Source organism: Microtus oregoni, unplaced genomic scaffold (assembly GCF_018167655.1).
Source record: "Microtus oregoni isolate MIOR12 unplaced genomic scaffold, Mior012 000012F_ref0000307, whole genome shotgun sequence".
Lineage (NCBI taxonomy): Eukaryota > Metazoa > Chordata > Mammalia > Rodentia > Cricetidae > Microtus > Microtus oregoni.
The window spans coordinates 30,040,482-30,054,040 of NW_024543071.1; the positions used below are offsets into that span (position 1 = coordinate 30,040,482).

A 13,559-nucleotide genomic window follows, 5' to 3' on the forward strand; every position below is an offset into this window, starting at 1 on the left:
CCTCACAGCAACTGAGGAATTGGCTCAGTTGGTAAAGTACTTGCTATACAAACATGAAGAACCAAGTTCAGATCCCTAAAACCATATAAAAAGCTAGGCACAGTGGTGCATGCCTGTAATGCCAGCACTGGTAGAGAAGTGGGGGGTTGATACTATGAAGACAAATGGATCCCTGAGCTTCAAGTTCAGTGAGTCAAAAAAAGCACAGTAGATAGTGACTAAAGAAGATACCCTACACCTCAACCTGTGATCTACACATATGCATGCACATTTGTTGCATATACATAATTTAAAAACCACATAATTAAAAAACACTTTTACAATGATTCCTTAATGTGATTATTTAAAAGTTTATTATAATTGACTAGGCATCTTTTCCCTAATCTTTTGTAAATGGTTTATTTCTAACTACCACTATAGATGTATATTTAGAGTATGGCAAGTATATTTAATATTGGAGCACCGCTTAAGAACTTCATAAAATTAGCTGGGCATGGTAGTGGGCATTTATAACTCCAGTGCTTAGGATGGGATAGCACAACAGGCAGCTCCCGCATGCTTGCCACAAATCAGCTTACTCAATCACTGGGCTCTAGGTTCAGTGAGAGACAGTCTTACAGAATAAGGTTGAAAGTAATGAGAAACATACCCAACATTAACTTCTGGTCTCAATACACAAAAGCACGGAAGTACACTCAAACCAACATAAAAGCATATACACACTCTGAAGAGTAGGAAGGAAAAAGAAGAGAAACAAGTGCCCTTTGAAGAATGGCTTGTTACAATACTACAGCAGGAAATATGCAAGGTGACTCTGAAATATCTTACAGTACCAGCAAACAGAAAGAAACCTCTCAATAATAGTACAATAGTATAAGAAGGGCCATTTAAAAAAAAAAAAAGCTTCCATTGACCAAAATAGGTGAGAAAAGACAAATCTCCCATGTTGATGAATTTTTTCTTTATACTTGTCCTCAGGGAAATGACATGCACAACTACTTCTGTCTTCAATACAAGTATACACAGTGACTCCCTCTCAAAGGATGAGGAAAAAAAAGAAAAAAATCAATAAGTCAGCCAGGTGATTAAGGTTCATACCAACAGCACTAGCAAAATTTAAACTCCTACTGATGATTTTACAAAGATATAGAATGCCAAAGTGGTGGAAAACTTCTAGTAAGATTTCAAAACAAGGCCTGAAAAGTCAGTTAATATGTGGCAGAAGCATGTTTCATGCAGGCAACCCAAGCAAACAATACAAAAAGCTGCAAGGGTAAAACCTAAGCTTCAGTGACTCCAGGATATTGAAGATGCAAACAATGTTGAACAAGCCATAATTAGTAAGGTAACCAGAAAGATGACATGTAGGCTACAAATGGCAAAGTCATAGGAGTGAAGCTACCCAAACCCACTGCAGCTTACCTGCTGACATCACATGCCCTAGAAGCTAGAAATGGAGCTATGGAACTCAATATTTGCAACCCTAGGTTTTGGTCTTACTTTACCTAACCCTTTGTTTCCTGTTCCTCCCATTGGAGTAGGAATGATTACTTTGCATTAAGTATGTGTTTTTACTTGACAGGGACTCATGGTAAAGATTTCACCTTCAGTATCACAAGACACTGAATTTAAGACTAGTGAATAATGCTTGAACTGTTAAAACAATGAACAAATATTAGTAATTATGAGAGGACATGAGTCTTTGGATACGAGATGTCTCCATCACATTTGTGGTTGAAATCCTGGTTCAAAGCACTCTTTAGGGAGGTTCTAAAAAGTGTTGGAGCAGATTTTAAATCAGGTCATGTGGGGGTGTGCCTTTTAAGGTTATACCAACTCAATATTTCTTACCTCTCTCTGGTCCTTATCTACCATAAGCAAAGAAGCTCCTCTACCACAGTTTCACATAGCCATGACACTCTGTCAAGATGCATGGAGTCAAGCAACCATGGACTGAACTTCCTGAAACTATGGATTAAAATAAATTCTCCCTCCTTTAAACTGTTAGGCACTGGGCCACAGCAATAAAACATAACTAATATATGTATTAAAGTAAGTCTACTTTAAAAGTAACAACATGAAAAAAATGTAGAGGATTAGTACTTAGTGTTTTGAGTATGGGCTAACCCTCTAACGCTGGTAGTACAGTTCAATCCTCATCAAGGTACGATATGAAGAGCTATTGAGGACTAGGCTGAAGCAAAAATGGAGCCCAGAAATTCCAGGACAGTTTCAACAACATAGCAAGACCCATCCATCTCTCATAAATAAATGTGGATGCTTAATTTATAAGAGCAAGAAATGCCGGGCTGTGGTGGCACAGGCCTTTAATCCCAGCATTAGGGAGGCAGAGACAGGCAGATCTCTGTGAGTCTGAGGCTAATCTGGTCTACAGAGCAAGTTCTAGGACAAGCCCCAAAGCTACAGAGATACTCTGTCTCAAAAAAGGGAAACAAACAAAAGCAAAAAGAGAAAGACCACATATACACTGTTTCTTTTTTGTCACCAGCAAGAAAGGCATTACCAGATGCAGCTCATTAGCCTTTTGCTATAACCATAAGCCAAAATAAACCCCTCTAGACATTACTTGTTCTGCATTACTATATTATTAGCAAAGAAAATAAACTAATATAGATGTCTACAAAATATGAACTAGTATAGACAAAATGGCATGTTTTAGTGCTTTAAATACAACAGAAGTAGCAATACAACAAAGTGGCTCTTCAAAAGTCAATTAATAAGCCAACTGAATTTCTATGCACCAGTAAATAAATGACCATTTAAGTAGCATCAAAACCATAAAGTTAGCAGAAATAATTCAAACATTCATTATAAAATTCAAAAAAACTGATAGAGATCTGTGTCCATGAATTAAAAAACTCATATATAAAATGATCTATAGAGGCAATCCCCATTGAAATTTCAGTAAGGTCTTCTGTAGTTTTACATAAGCAAATTCTAACAGTTTTTTATTACAAGTTTTGTAGCAAACTATAAAGCTAAAAACCCTTGAAGAGATGTTATATTTGAGAAATGGGAAAAAGGAAGTTATCAAAAAATTCTGTAAAGCTACAGTATTCAAATGGCATGGGCACAGGGACAGACGAAAGGAACAATGAAACAACAAAAATCTTGACAGCATACTTTGAGTGAGCAATCAGCACCTCTTTTTTTTTTTAAATAGAAATCTTTAAAATTCTAGCACATGTGCAGCAGAGTATATATGGGTTAAACAGCATTGTTAAAAACTGAAGCTGGAACAATGCCCAGACATCTAATAAATACATACTAGACATACAGTTGCATGTTGATAAAGTAGCCACAATAACATAAAAGAATAAAATGTAACTATATACGTAAGAAACATCAATGGTGAGGAAAAGGACTTCATTATAAAGAGATACAGCTACAGATAAAAACAGCATATTGTTTAGACATGTGTACATATAAGTAATAAAGAAGAAAAAGAGAATTTGCACTAAAATGTTACTCTAAGTAATTCCCTTGGAAGATGGGAGAGGCAAGCAGTGCCCTTTTCAAAAGTCCTGGCATTATTCTACTTCTTCACGTGGGTGGTATTACACAAATATGTTTGTTTTATCATTCTCTGAACTGTACATATACCATTTACATATTTCCACTACAATATTTCTCTTCCTGGTAGTGCTGAGACTCAAACCCAGAGTCTCTTATCTGTTAAAAATAAATAAATAAATAAAAGCACTCACCAGCTGAGCTATCCCTAGCCCCATGGTCAATTTTCAAAGACTACTTCTGACACAATATGAATAGCTGGAATCTTTACTTAATGGAAATCAATGCTTACTAACTCATTGCATCTTACAGAGAATAAGCATTTTTATTGTCACAATCAACAAGTCTGGTAACATACCTTATAGAGTCCAAAGCCAGGATCAATAAGACAAGTACGATCTGATGTAGATGGCTGGCTGGAAGATCCTCCTCTTGCTGTTTTCTTTACTTTAGGCTGATTATTAGAACGGGGTTTAGCCTGAACATCATTCTGCTTAGAAGTGCTAGGAAGACTGGAGTCTGGACGAACTAGCAGCTGAATTATATCATTCAGTCCAACGTCGTAGTCAAATAAAGTATATCCATTCTCCAACTAGAAAAACAGAAAACTACACTGAAGTGCTTATCTCAAAACTTACATTTCTACATGTTTAGTTTGTCCACATATTCTATATAAGCTATTAAAATTGACAACTCTACAACTTAATGATCTTGAAATGGTTTTTACTACTTTATGGCTTCTATTTTCAGCATCCTCTCTGGACCCCAGTAAATTGTTAAGAACCACTCCAAATTAACTACAGATTACACTAATGTCATTAAAATAAAAACTGTACATAGCTATTGCAATCTCATAGTTCATTGTGTAGCTCATACACACACACACAAACTCTCTAAACTACATTTAGCCTCTTATCACTTTTTGTTATTGTCTCTTAGTCTTTTGACAGTCTCTCTATACAGCCCAGGCTAGCCTCACTCGTGATCCTGTCTCAGCCTTCCAAGTGCTAGGATTACAAGTATATGATACGCAGGCTCTCTCAACAAAACTTATTTTAATCAACAGTGCCTAAATCCACTCCAAGTGTGGGAAAATACATTTTGAAAGTGAGAACTTTATTGTTTTCTTTACAAGCTGCATGTAATAGTGGTTATTAGCACTTTATCTTTTTGAAGCTCAATTAATACTTCCTTTAAGTGAAGAATATTTTAAAAAAAAAACTAATCAGAAATATGTTGTAAGAAGGCCACTTGTGTGTTCCCGGCTGCCCTCCGCTTGTTCATTTCCCTGCTGCCCAGACTCCTGAAATAACCACACAGAAACTGTATTAATAAAATCATTGCTTGGCCCATTAGCTCTGACTTCTTATTGGCTAATTCTTACATCTTAATTTAACCCATTTCTAGTAATCTGTGTATCGCCACGTGGCTGTGGCTTACCTGGGTAAAGTTCCATTTGATTGGTGGGGGGAGGGGCTACATGGCTTCTCTCTGACTAGGCCTTTCTTTCTGCCAGCATTCAGTTTAGTTTTCCCCACCTAGCTCAACCGTCTCAGGCTAAGCCAGTTTCTTTATTAACCAATGGTATTCACAGCATACAGAGGAGAATCCCACATCAGAAATATATTTCAATTATACTATATTCCATTTCTCTATGGTTCTCTAATTCTATCCATCTGCAAATACTAGCAAATTTTGTCACAAAGTCATCTAGGAAAAACACATAAATTATCTTGCAATTCACCCACATTTTCAGAAGGTTATGAACTTATCTGTGCCCACTGTCACCTCCACCACACCCCCACCTCCCAAAAGACATGATCAGATATACTAGAAGTTCTACTCCACAGTACCTCAGAGGGCTGAGAGTCCCTACATGACATATGTTAAGACTCAGGGATTTCATTTCCAGCATCAAGGGAATGGCTTACCTCAGAACCTAATTTTATTTAGAAATGGGGTCTTTAGATATAATCCAAGACAGCACACGACTAAAAGAAATTCAAAGCCTATTATTATGGACTGACTTGGGTCTTCTAAACACTTACATGCCCTAACCTCTAATGCCTCAAAATATGACCTAGGTTGGAGATAGGGTCTTTAAAAAGGTAATAAATATAAAATGGGATCATTAAGAGGACCTCTAATCCAGTCTAATTGGTGCCCTTGCTAAAAACAAGGAGAGACACAGAAAAGGCAGGACAATGGAGGGGGGAGTGCGAGGAGAGGGGGGAGACAGGCAAGAAAGTCATGTAAATAAATGGAGTGGTTGCCACGTAAATGGAATGGTAACAACTTCAAGATAATAAACACTATTTCCTCAAAACAGAAGCCTGAAGACAGCTCTCCATACCATCCTGGTATTGTTACAGCAGTCTAGGAAACCAACTGTGGTAGTTTGAATGTATTTGGCCCCCATAATCTCATGCGTAATGGCACTATCAGGAGGTGTGGCTTTGTTGGACCCTTGTTGGAGGAAGTGTGTCAATGTGGAGGAGGGCTTTGAGATTTCTTATGCTCAGGATACTTACTGTCCAGTAAGTCGGTTGATTCCTTGTTGCCTACAAGATGTAGCAGTCTTAGCTCCAGCATCACCTCTGTCTGCATGCTGCCATGCTCCCTACCATGACAAAAATCGACTGAACTTCTAAAACTATAATCAGGTCCCCTCAAGTCAATGTTTTCTTTATAAGAGTAGCCATGGTCATATGTCTTTTCACAACAATAGTAAACCAAACTAAGACACCAATTTTCTATTTTGTTTCTTTAAAGGGTATATGAACAGTTGACTGTTAAAATTAAACTTCTTAAAGATCAAAACTACAATTTCTTTCAGAAATATCAATTTAAGCATTGCATTAACCATTCTTTCATGCAATATCCATACCATTCACAACTGTGTAATACAGTAACATGACATTTAAGAATTCAACTACACTCCTGTCCTCCATCATGTCGCAAGGTCAGGATGAAAAGGAGAACCCCACGTGGAAACTTTGCATCTGCAAACTCTGCCTCTATATCTGTGTTGGGGAAAGCGGAGACAGACTGACCCAGGAAGCCAAGGTGTTGGAGCAGCTCACAGGCCAGACACCTGTCTTTTCCAAAGCTAGGTACACCATCAGGTCCTTCAGAATCAGGAGAAATGAAAAGATTGCTCTTCACTGAACTGTCTGTGGAGCCAAGGCAGAAGTTGTGGAGAAAGGCCTGAAGGGGCGGGAGTATGAGTTATGGAAAATAACTTTTCAGATACTGGGAACTTCAGCTTCGAGATTCAAGAACACATTGACCTGGGCATCAAATATGACCCAAGCATTGGGATCTACGGCCTGGACTTCTGTGTGGTGCTGAGCAGGCCAGGTTTCAGCATTGCAGACAAGAAGCGCAGGGCAGGCTGTATTGGGGCCAAACACGGAATCAGCAAAGAGGAAGCCATGCGCTGGTTCTAGCAGAAGTATGATGGATCATTCTTCCTGGCAAATAAATTTTATCCAAAAGGCCAATAAAATTTCTCAGAAAAAAAAGATTTCAACTACAGAGAAAGGGGAGGGGGAAACATCTGTCCTTTAATCATTACTTCACTAGTGAGATTTATTTAGGTGGCAGACCTAAGACCATAGCTAGCACAATTTTACAGGTTACAGGTATTCTTATTTGTCAAATAGTACAAGGAATCAAGAATTTCACAACCTTCCCAGTAGAGGGATCAAGGAATTAAACTAGGTACTATCTCACAGCTCAGCTAATCCGAGGGACTCAAAGTAGCTCACAGGCAGTACTCATCCTGGGTTCATTCCACGCCTCCCTCCCTCCCTTCCTCTCTCTCTCTCTCTCTCTCTCTCTCTCACACACACACACACACACACACACAACTCAGTACCCAAAGCCAGTAACTAAGTAAGCCTTCATATGAATAGGAATGTTAATATATTTAAAACATAAACACCAAGCCAGCCACAAACCCTTTATCTACGTACTGCCTGCAAGATATACCAGGGCAATGGTGGCAAAAAGCTTGTGGGAGTAACCAACCAGTATCTGATTTGACTTAAGGTCCTTTCCATGAGATAGAACCCACATCCAGCACCGCTTGAGTGAGCAAGAAGCTGAGACTAGAAAGCCCAGAGACCTAGGGTGAAAAGAAAGTGGTGTGGCAATAAAACGACTAATGATATTCTGCTATGTATGTAGATCAGAGCCTTGTTCAGCTTTCAGTGGATGGGAACCCACAGCCAGACATGAAGAGTGAGAGACCTTGGAATACTCTGCGCTAAGTTGGATGTCTCCATCAAACCAGAGCTCAGTGGGGGGATAGAGGACACCAAGAAAACAAGGCCCTCTAAATTAACATGATCATAGCTCATATGAACACAGAGACTGGAGCAGCATGTGCATGGCCTGCACCAAGTCCTCTGAGTATATATTATGGCTTCCAATTTAGTGGGTTGGTTATTGGTATTTTTGGGTGTACAAACGAGCAGGCCTCTGACTCTTGTGCCTAATCCTGGACTCTTTTCCTTCTGTTGGTCTGTGTCATCTGACTTTGAGGTGATAGTTTTCATTTTATCTTATTCTATTTTTTTATATTTTCAAGAATGAATAAAAAACTAGCTATTAGGGCAAAGGTTAACAACTAAACTGGAAGACTTATACCTACTGGGAGAGGAAAAATCAGTTTTTTCCAAATCACTCTAGCCGGGTCTCATGTTCAGGAGTACCTGACCAACATATAATGGACTCCACAGGTTTTTTTTTTGTGTGCTTTTACTGGTTATAGCTTGGTATTTCTTTTTTCTTTCTGGATGTAGTTTTATTTGTTTCCTTGGTCTTGGTGAGGTTTTTTTGTTGTTGTTGTAGTATTAAGTTTTTGTTTTAAGGCTCAGTGGGTAAGAAGGGGGACAGGATCTGAAAGGACTTGGGGGAGGGGAAGAACATTATCAAAATATATTAAAAATTTTTAACTCGTTTTAAATAAAGGGAAGCTTTGAGATGGATTAAAGGTTTGGCTGCCAAGCCTGAGGGCCTAAGTCTGATCCCCAGGATCCACATGCCTTCAAAGAGTTCTCTGACCTCCACATGTGTTACAACAGATGCACACAAATAAATTAATGTAAAAATTACTAAAACAGCAGTAAGAAAGTATTCTTCTAGCCCCAAGCCTTCCTTAGGAAGGAGGGGAATCACTCAAACAAAATGTGGCCTTTTCCTCTTCCTGGAGCAGTACTTAGAGGCGCTCGGAGAGCTCTAGCCTTTGACACATGTCACAGGCTTTCCTACAATACAGTCTCTAACAAAACTAGGCTGTCTCGCATCCCTGGTAACAGGATTGTTTACCTTTGCATCTTTTATTTTTACACCAAAAATGTTGGGAAAGCAGCTAGATCCACATGTGGTATGTGCCTAGGCAGACATCAGGGGCTCGCGCTGTGAGACTGAAAGTCCTTAAGAGAGTGTCTAAGACAAAGAAGCACGTCAGCAGGGCCTACAGTGGTTCCATGTATGCCAGGTGTGTTCGTGACAGGACCAAGCAGGCTTTCCTTATCGAGAAGCAGAAAATTGCTGTGAAAGTGTTCAAGGCACAAGTACAGTCAGAAAACGAAATAAATATGCAGCTTTTTTTAAAAAAAAAAATAAGGCTTGGTTTAAAAAAAAAAAAACCTTCGTTTTGACATTCTTCAATAGCCAAAAATAAAACACTCTAACTCTGAAACAGGTGAAAATGTACAATTTTGTCTAGACAATGTAATAAACATTATGAAAATTACTTCAAAATCTTAAAAGTAGAAAATCAAAACTCTAAAATAGTATAAACCATTCAAATGCACTAGTAATCCATTCCAAAAAATACCTGCTGGGAGAGGGAAAAATCAGTTTTCTCCAAATCACTCTAGCCGGGTCTCATGCTCAGGTGAGACATTAAAGAAGTAAAATTAAGATAAATCTTGTGGCACATACATATATATATATAATCCTTCCACTCTGTAGGGTGAGGCAGGAGGATCCCATGTTCAAGGCCAGCTTGGGCTCCACAGTGAGACCTAGCTTAATTATAAATTGAAGATGTTTCCATTACATTTTTTTTATTGGTATCTGACAAGTGTCAGAGATCTTAGGAGTGAATACTCTACAAATTTTAATTACTTTCTATTAAATAACTGCCAAGAATGACTTAAACTGCTTTCGTTGTTGTTTTGTTTTGTTTTGTTTTTCGAGACAGGGTTTCTCTGTGGTTTTGGAGCCTGTCCTGGAACTAGCTCTGTAGACCAGGCTGGTCTCGAACTCACAGAGATCCGCCTGCCTCTGCCTCCTGAGTGCTGGGATTAAAGGCGTGCGCCACCATCGCCGGGCTCTTAAACTGCTTTCAGTAGTACATTCTAAACGTGGTGTAGCAGGAAAATAACATCTAACAAGTTAGAGTAGAACACTAAACATATCAAGGCAAGAAATTCTAAGAAAGTCATCTTTCTTCATAATAGCTCTCTTTCACACACACACTCACGCTATACACTCATTCCTATTTCTTAGGCAATATTCCAGTCTTTTATTTTTAAAAAAAAGTTACTATTTTTCACTGCTTAGGCCATTTTATTCAGAAACGCCTCACAGTTTGTTAAGAGTTATTAAGAATGTTGGAGTAATTTGCCTAGACTACTTAAGTTCCTCCATATTTAATGTTAAGTGCAGATACAAAGTTATCTGTGACTCAAATTATGCTCTGGAAGAGGGAGAAAGGGATGAGGTCATCTGGAACCCAGCTTCTTAAACGGTCAAACTTTGTATACAGAGCTCCCGGAGACCTTGTAAACCACATACTCTGCTTCAGTGGGCCATGGTAAGGCATCCACGCAAAGATAATGCTGTTGGCTCTGAGAAAGCAGAAAGCACATTCAAATAGAAAGAAACTAGTACAAAGTTATCCCTTTAAAGTTCATTTCAAAGTCTGGTGTTCACAAAAATTTCCTCTGAAGTCAGGAGATGGTGCCACACATCTCTGATCCCAGTACTCGGGGCAGAGGCAGGTGGATCTCTGGGATCTCTGAGTTCAAGACCAGCCTGATCTACAGAGTGAGTTCCACAACAGACAGGGATATACAGAAAAACCCTAACTGGGGGGGGGAAGGGAGTCCTGTGAAACGTAGTTAAATTCAACTACACTACTCCAAACATTAAAAGCAGTATAAATAACAGGTTGGGGCACACTAAAATGAATACGTGTGGCCCGTCCCTTAAACTCCTAGGCTCCAGTGATCCTCTTGTCAGTCTTAGAGGAGCTTGGAATATGGTACCCGATTAGATAAATCTGTCTCATTTATACCATTACTTGGCAGTAAAACATCTTGAGACAGGACACCTCTTTTCTACTAAACTCACTTTACAGGAAATGAATAGCCCTGTGGTACCAATTATCTGCCTGCTACAAGCACACTTTGCTATCCCCATCAACTGGAGAATATCAAAGACAAAAGGAGATAATAACCACTGCCCTGGCTAGTTGTCATTCACGAAAAAGTAAATAATTGGGAGCAATATTTTCCTTTTCTCGTGTCCAAGTCAATGGCTGGCACCTAAATTCTATTTTCATTCTTACTGGTTCATTATTCAGCTGGGGAGAGGGAAGTAGTGAGTGATTAACAGTGTGTTGGGGGGGCGGGTGCACAAGGGTTATCTATCCTCAACCAGGAAGCATTTTCTTATTAGTGATTTTAGTGAAAGTCTATTTTGTAAGTCCTGGATTTAAACCAAAGTCTACCTTTACATTAAGACATGCAGATGACCTTTCAATATTACATTTTCGGGCTGTTGCCCACCACTATATTCTCATCCTTAATTTCTATCTATTTAAGTCACTCAAGTATCCTGGGAATCAATGTACACACGCCTTTAATCCCAGCACTCGGGAGGCAGAGGCAGGCGGATCTCTGTGAGTTCGAGACCAGCCTGGTCTACGAGAGCTAGTTCCAGAACAGGCTCCAAAACCACAGAGAAACCCTGTCTTGAAAAACCAAAAAAAAAAAAAAAAAAAAAAAAGAAAAGAAAATTCAGATGTGACTACTTAGCTTTCACGGGTAACCAAAAGGAAAAGTTACTGGCCACAGGAGGCACATTAACACAAAGCTACATAATATTTAATACAGATACATTTTTTTTTAAAAAAAAAAAGCTTTCTAGTAAAGTGAACGCTTTACTAGTCCAACACAAGAATCAACACAGAACTGGCTACAAGAACAGCAGAAAATGCTACAGGTTTTCCACAGGAGAGGCCCTCCAAACACCAAAACAATTTCTTGTTCTCTCTGAGACGTTGTAAACCTGTAAAGGGAACAAAAATATCCCTTCCAACGCTTTGTGGCCTCTAGGCTACTTCCACCGAATCAGAGAACTGCATTTAATTCAAACCTCAGGACTAGAGCCAAACTGTGGTCTACCGTCTGCAAGATGCCAACTTTTCAGTGGACTAAAGACAACACAAAGACAAAGGCAAGAAAAACAAGATGGGTCCAGGATCTAATCACTGACTGAGACTGACCGGATAGGAAATGTCTTATGCTGACCAGGCTGGGCGACACTTAAATTTAACGGAGATGCCCCTTGTGGCCCAAATCTACTTCCTGTCTTTTGAGTTACTGCTAGTTATGATGAAGGGCTAGCTTTAAAAGCCTGAACGTGGGGAACATTCAAAGGTGAGAGGTAAAGCTGTCCCTACAGATTTAAACCCGACTTCCTGCTACAAACATCGTTCCCAAAGCCCAGGTCTGAGACAGGCAATGCATTCCGTGACCCCTTCCCATCTTCAGTGCGCTCCAATCCTTCCAGTGAGACAACAGGGGAAAGGTGCCTGATTTTTCATCCCGCATTTGGGAGACCGGGGCAGGGGAGCGAAGCAAGCCAGCGATGCCCATAATGCCAGCTCGTCCCTCCTGCGGCCGGGCACAGCTGCGCCACCCAGCCCGCTGCCTTTCCCGGCTCCGATCATCCCCTCCCCCCAAGCGCGGGAAGAGAGGCACCCAGGAACCTCGCACGCTACGCCTGTGGCTGCTGTCCCCCTTCCTAGGACAGCAAGGTTTCCAGGGCCCTACACCCCGGCCTTCCCCCCCGCAGGACGCACAGCCGCAGGCCCGGGCCCCGCATCCTGCATCCCGCGCCCCGCCAGCGGCCCGGCCCGACCCCCAGCCTCGCCCCCGGGGCGCCTCACCTGCTTGCCCCGGTAGAACAGGCGCTGGCACTCGGGCCGCACGTCGAACAGCGCCCACACCCGCTCGCGCAGCTCCTCGATGGTGGCTTTGCGGGAAACGTCCTCGATGGTGCGCGTCTGGGAGCCGTCGATGGTGCGGACCTGGATCCACATCGCGGCGCGGGGGACAAGGGTCCCGGCCCCCTTTGTCTACCTTGCTCTCGGACCGCCGCGCCCCGCCCGGACCGGCTCCCGCCGCTTCCCCCGGAAGGCTCCGGTACTCCGCGCGCGGCGCCTTGGCGAACGCGAGGGCGGACGAGGACGGACGCGGCCAACCACGCGACCGCCCACCCGGCCGGGGGGGGGGGGGGGTAAGGAAGCCGGAACCCGCCCGGACCGCGCGCAGCCTCCGCCTCACAGAAAGGAAGGGTCCATGTCTCGGCCGCGCCGAGTGTTTACTTATAGAGCTCGAGCTCCCACATGGAGGTCACGGCGCCAACCCGGATCTCGCGAGATCCACGCGGGGCTCCGCCTCACGCACAGCCCCAGGGCGCTAACATGGAAAGGGGCGGGGCTCCCGGAGCCGTTACCCGGGTGGGGGAGGGGGCGGGGGCTGCAGGGTTCGGCTCGCCCTAGGCCTTCCGCCCTCGCGTGTTCCCTTCCCGGGCTGGTGGAGCCCGATCCACGCTGGTCTCGCTCTCCTGAGGCCGAGGCTATGGTGTCAAAAACACACTCGAAATAAGTACCCGTGATGCGCACTTGCATGGCCGAGAAATGGGGGCGCAGCCATCACACAAGGATGTGGAAGCCCGCCACCAGGACAGCGCCCGCCACGCGGGCTGGCGGGGCCTGC

General features: G+C 42.0%; 1 protein-coding gene and 1 pseudogene across 1 annotated transcript in view; one reads left to right on the top strand and one right to left on the bottom strand.

The window, feature by feature from the left end:
• The window catches only part of Uhrf2 (ubiquitin like with PHD and ring finger domains 2), a 78,826-nt gene extending 65,632 nt beyond the window's left edge, over positions 1-13,194 (bottom strand). Inside the window, exons 1-2 of the mRNA XM_041661137.1 lie at positions 12,728-13,194; positions 3,893-4,126 (exon numbers count right to left, since the gene is read on the bottom strand). Coding sequence (XP_041517071.1) covers positions 3,893-4,126; positions 12,728-12,880 — 387 coding nt within the window. The 5' untranslated portion in view covers positions 12,881-13,194. The remainder of the gene's footprint in view (positions 1-3,892; positions 4,127-12,727) is intronic.
• LOC121454049 lies at positions 6,487-7,040 on the top strand (annotated as a pseudogene).
• Positions 13,195-13,559: the final 365 nt, after the last annotated feature.